Source organism: Oncorhynchus mykiss, chromosome 7 (genome assembly GCF_057628025.1).
Source record: "Oncorhynchus mykiss isolate SJ-2025 chromosome 7, ASM5762802v1, whole genome shotgun sequence".
In the NCBI taxonomy this organism is placed as follows: Eukaryota; Metazoa; Chordata; class Actinopteri; order Salmoniformes; family Salmonidae; genus Oncorhynchus; species Oncorhynchus mykiss.
This window is the reverse complement of record NC_143028.1, coordinates 55,769,849-55,779,182: the sequence shown is the minus strand read 5'-3', so window position 1 is coordinate 55,779,182 and position 9,334 is coordinate 55,769,849. Positions and strand designations below refer to the sequence as shown.

Sequence of the window (9,334 nt, the reverse complement as noted above, 5' to 3'; positions counted from 1 at the left end):
TTAAGGATAAACATAATACTTTACTAAGAAACGGTAGGCGCAGGATCACAGTACACTTGAAAAAACAACAACCACTAAGTGTCAAACTCACTCAGGAAACGAACCCACAAGGTAAACAATTCAAGCTTCTGCAAAGAGAAATAGAAAAAACACCTCTTTTAAAGTGAAAATCATAATGAGTAATGGAACACACCTGAGTGTCATAATTGTCTCTAGGGTGGTCTCTCTGCAGCCCTCTGGTGACAGGTGGAACCATGAAACAGAGGATGAGTTTTCAGCGCTGTGGCGTGAGCAATAGGGATAGAAGAAAATAATTTCACTGTCTGAATACTACAGGAGTTTACCACATAACATGCATACAGTATTGCTTGTCTGTATAGATACAGAAAAAAGAAAATTGCATATGATCTTTTATTGCAGACAGAAAAACACCCATGGCATTGTACATTATCTCCATCACTCAAAGCCCAAGACGAGAGACCAAACAGAATAACATGTGACAACAGCAAATGGAGTGAGCCCAATGTCTAGATCATAGGATTATCATGCTATAAAGGATATTGTTATACCTAAAATAAGGGAAGAACTCAGTATATCCCTGATTTAAGTCAAAAAGTAAAGATTATATTGGTACACATGACAGACCAGAGTAGTTGAACAAGTTTCTACACCAGAAAAATCTAGGCCAAAGTAATAGAACAGATCTGATCATGATCATGATATGTAGGTAGATAAAATTACAAATCCTTCACAACTAAATGCATACAATTCCTTCATTTAATGGTTGTTCATCTTAATTGAGTGGTCACCAATCTTTTCTGAGTCAAGATCACTTTCGCAGTCAAAAAGAAAGCAGCAAACTACCGCTCAGATTTCTTTTTAAACATGACTTAAAAAATGTAACGTTAACCTAATAAAAACAGTTCTGTAGGAATGAGGTTTGTGCAGTAGGCCTAATACAGTGAACTGCCAATATTGTTCTTCTCAGACCATACAGTGGCTTGTGAAAGTATTCACCCCCCTTGGCATTTTTCCTATTTTGTTGCCTTACAACCTGGAATTAAAATAGATTTTTGTGGGGGTTTGTATCATTTGATTTACACAACATGCCTACCACTTTGAAGATGCAAAATATTTTTTATTGTGAAACAAACAAGAAATAAGATAAGAAACCAGAAAACATGAGCGTGCATAACTATCCCCCCTCCCCTACTGCCGCTCCAGCTCCTTCAAGTTGGATGGGTTCCGCTGGTGTACAGCAATCTTTACGTCATACCACAGATTCTCAATTGGATTGAGGTTTGGGCTTTGACTAGGCCATTCCAAGACATTTAAATGTTTCCCCTTAAACAACTCGAGTGTTGCTTTAGCAGTAGGCTTAGGGTCATTGTCCTGCTGGAAGGTGAACCTCCATCCCAGTCTCAAATCTCTGGAAGAGTGAAACAGTTTTCCCTCAAGAATTTCCCTGTATTTAGCGCCATCCATCATTCCTTCAATTCTGACCAGTTTCCCAGTCCCTGCCGATGAAAAACATCCCCACAGCATGATGCTGCCACCACCATGCTTCACTTTGGGGATGGTGTTCTCAGGGTGATGAGAGGTGTTGGGTTTGTGCCAGACATATTGTTTTTCTTAATGGCCAAAAAGCTTAATTTTAGTCTCATCTGACCAGAGTATCTTCTTCTATATGTTTGGGGAGTCTCCCACATGCCTTTTGGCGAACATCAAATTGTTTGCTTTTTTTCTTTAAGCAATGGCTTTTTTTCTGGCCACTCTTCCATTAAGCCCGGCTCTGTGGAGTGTACGGCTTAAAGTGGACAGATACTCCCATCTCCGCTGTGGAGTTTTGCAGCTCCTTCAGGGTTATCTCTGGTTTCTTTGTTGCCTCCCTCATTAATGCCCTCCTTGCCTGGTCCGTGAGTTTTGGTGGGCGGCCCTGTCTTGGCAGGTTTGTTGTGGTGCCATATTCTTTCAATTTTTTAATCATGGATTTAATGGTGCTCTGTGGGATGTTCAAAGTTTCTGATATTTTTTTATAACCCAACCCTGATCTGTACTTCTCCACAACTTTGTCCCTGACCTGTTTGGAGAGCTCCTTGGTCTTCATGGTGCCACTTGCTTGGTGGTGTGCCTTGCTTAGTGGTGTTGCAGATTCTGGAGCCTTTCAGAACAGTTGTATATATACTGAGATTATGTGACAGATTATGTGACACTTAAATAAAGTCCACCTGTGTGCAATCTAACTAATTATGTGACTTCTAAAGGTAATTGGTTGCACCAGATCTTATTTAGGGGCTTCATAGCAAAGGGGGTGAATACATATACACACACCACTTTTCAGTTTATTTATTTTTTGAAACAAGTAATTTTTTAAATTTAATTTCACAAATTTGGAATATTTTGTATATGTCCATTACATGAAATCGGGAAACGGGAAAACGTCTTCCACCTGATGGCAAAAGTCGAGTCACACTGCATCTGCCTCATGCACAAACTCATGTTGTTCCTATGACCAGGGAAAGTGAAATACTCCTCCATATTAAAATAGACATGATGAGCTGCTGATAATAATAAAAACACAGGGCTATCGATACACTTGGCTACTCATTCATTGCAGCTGCATTGAGAATGGAAGCAGGGAGAAGCGTTGAATAAAAACAGTGTTGACAGTGCTGAATACAAACTTGGACATGACCTCACACATAAAAACATCAGCTATTTGCTGTATTATTTGACAGTCTCTCTATGGTCATTGTTTTAAATTATATGAAATCTCATGTAGGCTAGTATAAAACTACTGTGGCCGGGGTCCTGGAAGATGTAGGTACATGATTTGAGCTATCCGATTGGTCAGTCAGTAAGCAGTTAGTCTTTTCAGACAAATTAAATGGTTAAAAATGGGAACACTTCTCCTCCCCGGCACACAGGGCTTCTGAATCAAGTGTACCTACTGTACCACCAACAGCATAACACACACACAAAAAGGAGTGGCGGCCTTTGTCATAGCCTTTATCGTTGGCTTTTCAGTTAGGTGATCAACTAGGAATGCATCGATCGAGCGATTGGTGACCACTGTCTAAAACTATACTGTATTCGATTAAATACAGTATATTCAATTATTTATATTTATATATAAACAAATTATCTTACATCAAATGATTAAACATATTGGACACAATGTTATTAACATTTAAATACTTCAATCAAAAGACATTTTGACTTTCATCAGTCCCACAAGTATATTGTAACAATATTTTTGTCCCCTCAAAAAATGTATCACTTTCTACTGGTGAATGTATCATCTCCTACAACAGTTCTGTTTAATGTTGATCAACCCATCTTTGTTTTGTCATTATCACTCACAGACATTACAGTTTAACATACAGGAAAGTTCAAAAGGTCCAGAAATAGATGTCATGTCTGTCATGATAAATAGTATGGCTACAGATCCACCAACAAGTTGACATAAAAGACAAGATTAGCTGAAAAAATCTCACTCCCACCTTAAAAGGATCAAACCCGAGGAGTTTGCTCCATCCATCCCCTTCTACTCCTCTCCATCCCCTACGGGCTCCCTCTCCTCAGCTACAGCCTCTACTGGGGCTTCCCTTGATCCTTCCTTCACAGTGGGGCCTTCCTCCTCCATCCCCAACTCTCTCTCCAGCTCCTCCACCATCTCTTCCACCAAGTCCAGTTCCTCAAAGGAAGAGCCGCTGCCCACTGACTCGCTGGAGCCCCTGTCCCCATGCCCCTTTTCACTTGGCTCCCTGTGCTCTCCACCCTGCCCCTGTTCGACCCCGTCCCCCTGGTCCCTGTGGGCCAGAGACGTCTCTGTGCTCTTTGACTGCGCCTGGCTGCTCAGCTTGCTGCTGACATCACTGTGGGACTCTGCACCTGCAACCACAGGAAGAGAGGTGTCAGGTGAAACAGCGAATAGATGTCAGTTCAAAACGGACCATCTTACTGAGCCAGAACTTACAATAATTGTAATTGTGGAGACGTCATGAACAAAGGTGTAAGGGCTGTATTCAATCTGTATGGCTGAAGCATTACAGATTGCGTGAAAGAAATGTAAAGGTCATTTCCAATTAACCCATACAGTGAACACAGTCTCCGCTAAACTTCTGTGATACGGATTGAATCGAGCCCTAAGTCCACACTCATTAACTGTTGTGTTTTGTGTCTTCCTATTTATTGTAATTGAAGACAAGTACACAAGAGGGACAGAGGGACAGAGAGACAGAGCGAGAGAGAGGGACAGAGAGACAGATAGAGAGAGAGAGAGAGAGAATGTTAAGGAGAAAGAGAGAGCAGACAGAGGCACAGAGTTGGTATCCTGGTTGGGATCTTTCCAGCTTCAAACTCGTGAATTACTTCAACAACTTTACAAAAGGGAAACAGACAAAATATAGAATTTGGGTAAGCAAGCTACAGTACAAGTACAAACTTTACCCTGTAAATTGAGACAAGCTGACTACATATATCACTCAACAGCTCATATAGAAGTTGACTAGCTCCATTACACACAGAGACTTCATTGGTGTCAATGCCAGATCTGCCATTGTTGTCATTTTTAAGAGAGGCTGAGAAAATTGAGCCAGTTTGAACGTGGGCAGCAACAAGCGACAATAACATTGTTCTCACTCACATCCTTCCAGTTGAATAGTTTTTTAAACAAATGAGTGTATGCAAGACCGCATTACAGATCCTAAGAAGGCTAGAGGATCTTAGTGGGTGGTGGAATATTTGATATGCTGCCGTGCTTCTGTACTCTACCCCTGTTCTGTACATGGATACTGTGTGTGTGTGTGTGTGCATGCGTGAATACGTGTGTGTGTGTGTGTGCGCGCATGTGTGTTGGATCAGTATGGGTCATTACAGAAAATTCAACTCCTCTCCCGAATCCTATTAAGCAATGATGAGACTGATATTATTGGTCATAAAGATAAAGGCCCATTCCTACATAGCAATATAAGTCAGTCACATGATATATAACGATAGCATCCTGCTTGGTTGCTCATTTAGTATTTCTCCAACTCACTCCTTTACCAGAGGGGAAATGGTTGTGGTTTCTGCTGTCTGGTCCAGGAAATAAACAATATGTGCACTCATCACCAGGATGGACTATTATCGTAATGCTTCGGAGATTTCCTCCATATAACATGATGAACTGGCCCATGATGCTTTCAGAGTAATTAAGATGTGCCAAACGCTGAGCCTGATTAGCCTATGATTGCTAGTCCTTTCTGATGGAGGAATATCCACCAGTGTCTTATCATAATATCCTCCTCAGTTTGTCATGATCCAAGACATATTGGATTGGAGTGGTTTGTGTGCATTTGCGTGTGTGCTTGTGTGTGTAGTTATAACAGCCCTGGAATGAAGATGAATTAATCATCTTAATCTCTTTCATGGAGAGAAGCTAGCATGACCTCTGCCATCTCCCTGTCTGTATCGTTTTGGGCCCGGAGAAATTAATTCCTGCCTATTGTGACTGCAATTAGCACTGTCATCTCAATTAGGCCCCAGCTCTGTGGTCATTGTGCAGAAATGGACAGGCTGAAAATAGGCACACAAATGAGACCTTTTCAGCATTGATTACTGTAAGAAACAGACAAAGAAAGCATTCTACAGGACACCAGTCAGTCACCTCTATCATGTGATCTCATTATGTAAACCCATGAATCCAAAGCATGTGCATCGTCCTATTGTGACAGGTGTGTGATGTAGGAGATCATCCCAGGTCATGTATAGGCTACTGCTTTCACATTGGATTTACATATTTAGCCTGTAAAAAAGTGGGCAATGTTTATATGATCCTCTTACAACAGGCCCATTTTTACCACATTCTTGCCAGCATACACCTTTATACCTCCTGTTTGCATGCCGGAGACGAGTGGTAGTAGTGGTGTGCAGATGTGTGTGGGCTCTATTTTAATAAATCCATTGATAATATATACACCATCAAAACGGATTCAATTACTTATTTGTTTATGCAGATCCTAAGAAACACAAGCCTAATAAATTGTATTTTCAAAAGAATAGCACATATTTTTTGTTTAATTATTTAACTATGTTATGGGTCTGTGTTGCCATGGAGTTTAGAGCATAGTGTGTGCCAATGCCGCCTCAGCATTATGGCTGCCTTTCATACTAAGCCATAGGCAGAACTTAACCTAAATGATTACTAGGTCATTAGGCGGACATAAAAATGTCAGCTTTGATATCGGCGCTACCTTTCAGATATAAGGAAAAGGCGGGAAAAAGTTAGCGGTATGGTAAAGTTGGCAGAAAAACGTCTTGGTAGAGTCACCTACATTGATGAACCAGCAAAAGGTTCTCTCTTTGTATGGAATCATCTTCCAACAGCCTTGGAGAGGTTAATTCATTAAGGAACATTGGAGGATTAATCTCCTGTCAGTGTCCCTGGAGGGTAACAGGACACCCTGGTCCAGTCTCTCCTCTCCCCTGCTGGGTTCACACCCCAAACAAATGCCATCTACACATCACACTGAGTTATGGACCATCTTGTCACAGGGGACCACAGTGCAATAAACACACATGGTCTCTGAGCCCCTCACACAAGTCCCACATCCTTCAGATCTGTCCATCTCTCACCAAGCTCATTATCAGGTCCAGTGTATCTGAGCCTGTCTGTAATATGCAGAGAGACCATGTCTATATGAGAGGTGTTCTGACTCTGGGGTTATTTACGGCATATTAATAAGCTGACAAACATCCCATTTACCAGCCAGCAAGTCCATACACAGCAAACCCATCATTTCTAAAAAGGGCATATTGGGCAGTGATATTCATTATGCCTGAGTTTTTCTATGAAAGGGGTAAACCTAAGCCTTCTCAATGAGAGAAGATGATTATCAGTGGGTCCATGGAGGTATTATATATGTGTTGTATTTGACCATTCTCAGGCTGTAGTACTGGAGAATGGCAGGTAGAGTGGTTATGTTCTACCAGTTGCTGAACTAAGAAATAATTGGTCTATTTAGTATACCCCCCAGGAAGACCCTTACAACAAAAATTGACTTCTTTCACCCACAAACACCTGGAAATAAGTCATGACAAAGCTCTCAAATTGAAGCAGATCATGTTGAAGCCAACTCAAGACGTTACTACACCTCGCATGCATCTGCTGGTAGTGGTAGCTAACCAACCAGGTCTAATGTTAGCTAGCTAACATTAGGCTCTAACTAGTCAAGCAAACGGCTCAGAGATACGAATAATAACATCATACACGTAATACTAGATAGCGAGCCAGTCAGCTAACGTCAGCTAGCTAGCTAACAGTACGCTTTAGCTTGAAATTAAACCCCTTTGTCAAAATTAGAAATATGTAATATCTGAAAACGTAGCTAGCTAGACTATCTTACATCATCATGCACGATGGACATGTCTCCCTGTCACGGATGCCATGCCATGGTTGCCCTTAGTTTGAAGATGTAATCCGTAGACAGGTGTTTTCGCCATCTCTTTAGCTATCATACTATAATTCCACTGATTTCAAAACTTGATCCTCCAGAAAGTGGAGATCAACATGTATGCAGCTCCACTACACGATACATGTTTTTTTTAAAGTCACGTTCGACAGGATTACCAACACAGACTTACCAGCTCAAATAGACAGAAGCCCTTTATATGGAAGACCAATCTGAACTCCTCTCTCGGCATGTCCAGCCCACTCATTGTCTCAGCCAATCATGGCTAGTGGGAAAGTTGCTGACCAACTAGGCTCGTAATTTAACAATTGTATTCTTATTTACAGATGGCATACAAGTTTGTTATTAAGGCACATGAAAGTTAGCATTTTCCAGAAGGAATTTCTGTCAAAAAATACTTTGTGATAAAAAAAAAGAGTTTACATTCAAATGGCTCTCCTGCGAAGTAGTGATCCACGACAAATGCCTAGTTTCTTGAAACGAGTCACATATATTTTGAATGATGCTTCCTTGACTTGACTACTGACATTACACAAAATTCTAAAGGCAATAACGCACATGACCAAATTCAACATTTTTGCTTACCGTTTCATACACATCTATGTGCTTTTACAAAGAAAACAAACCATGTAGGCTATGAGGACCATACTTTTAGATTCATAGCTACCTCTATCATAACAAGAAATAGATGATAATGGTAGTCATGTCAATTCATTGTATTTTTTCCCAACCACTATGCCTGATTGGTGGCGCAGTCTGCTAAGACAGTTCAACGGTTGTGAATTCTAACACCATATCCATGCCCACACACTTCTAATTCTGAAAAGTGATAGCATAAGTGTGAGTGGGGTTGCCCTGGTAGTAGTTGTAAGTTTCATATAGTACCCAAGACCAATCTGGGAGTTCATTTTAACCATTGGAAAAAGAGCTACTGCGTATATACTGCAATGCGGATTCCCAACACAATACTGCAATAAATGGGAATTCACATTTCAAAAGATTTTTTCTTGTGCCGCATAGGGGATTCAAATTTACAGCGCAAGTGGCAATAGATGTCAGTCTTAATTATTCCTGATGCACGTTGGTTTATTATCAGAGCATGCCAGTGGACGTCTGGTAACTATACTTTAGTGAGAAAGTGTTGGGATCAGGAACAACTACATTTATCCACCCCCAAAATGAATAGTTATGAGCAATTCCCCCCACCCACAACTTCAACATTTGAAGGGGTTGGACAAAGGCTAAATAAGAGGTTGAGAGTTACACTATAAAGAAGGAGAGCAGGAGATAATTAGAGAGACAAGACTGAGGCAAGCTGGGAGTTTGGAGAGGAGGGGTTATAACAACACAATCATATGTAGGCCTAATTGTATAACAATCACATCGAAAATGTAGCAATTGTTGTGTAATTACACAGCAATTATAAATAAATTACATTCAGTAGGACTAAATTATACTGAAGCCATTTCTGTAATACTTATGGAGGGTAATGATGATGTCATATAGAACCAGACCTCAGTTCAGCACAACAAGCTCTATGAGAACAGACTATTGTTCATCCAGGACAGATGAAGCTTATTTGGTGCTCTTCACTGCATGATCCCAAAGTTTCCAAGTTGGAGCTAGGAATAGGAGGAAAACGTAATGTTCCATAACTACCCTCGACATGGTAAATATTATCTCCTGAGTTTGTGCTCCAAAATGAAACACCCAGACACTATCAATTTCTCACAATCCAGCATCTGTGAATAAGCATGCACAGTCTGCAATGTTCAGGTGTTAAAATAAATGCCTTACTGGCGCAATGAAACAAATGGAGGACATGCAAAAGCACACCCTCCTCACACGGGCACACTTGGTGAAACAGGTCCCCTGAGGTA

General features: G+C 40.8%; 1 protein-coding gene across 1 annotated transcript in view; it reads right to left on the bottom strand.

The window, feature by feature from the left end:
• The window catches only part of LOC110528159 (testis-expressed protein 264 homolog), a 124,225-nt gene continuing 114,891 nt past the window's right edge, over positions 1 to 9,334 (bottom strand). The window contains exon 4 of the mRNA XM_021609987.3: positions 1 to 3,894. Within this exon, the coding sequence (XP_021465662.3) occupies positions 3,548 to 3,894 (347 nt within the window). The 3' untranslated portion in view covers positions 1 to 3,547. The remainder of the gene's footprint in view (positions 3,895 to 9,334) is intronic.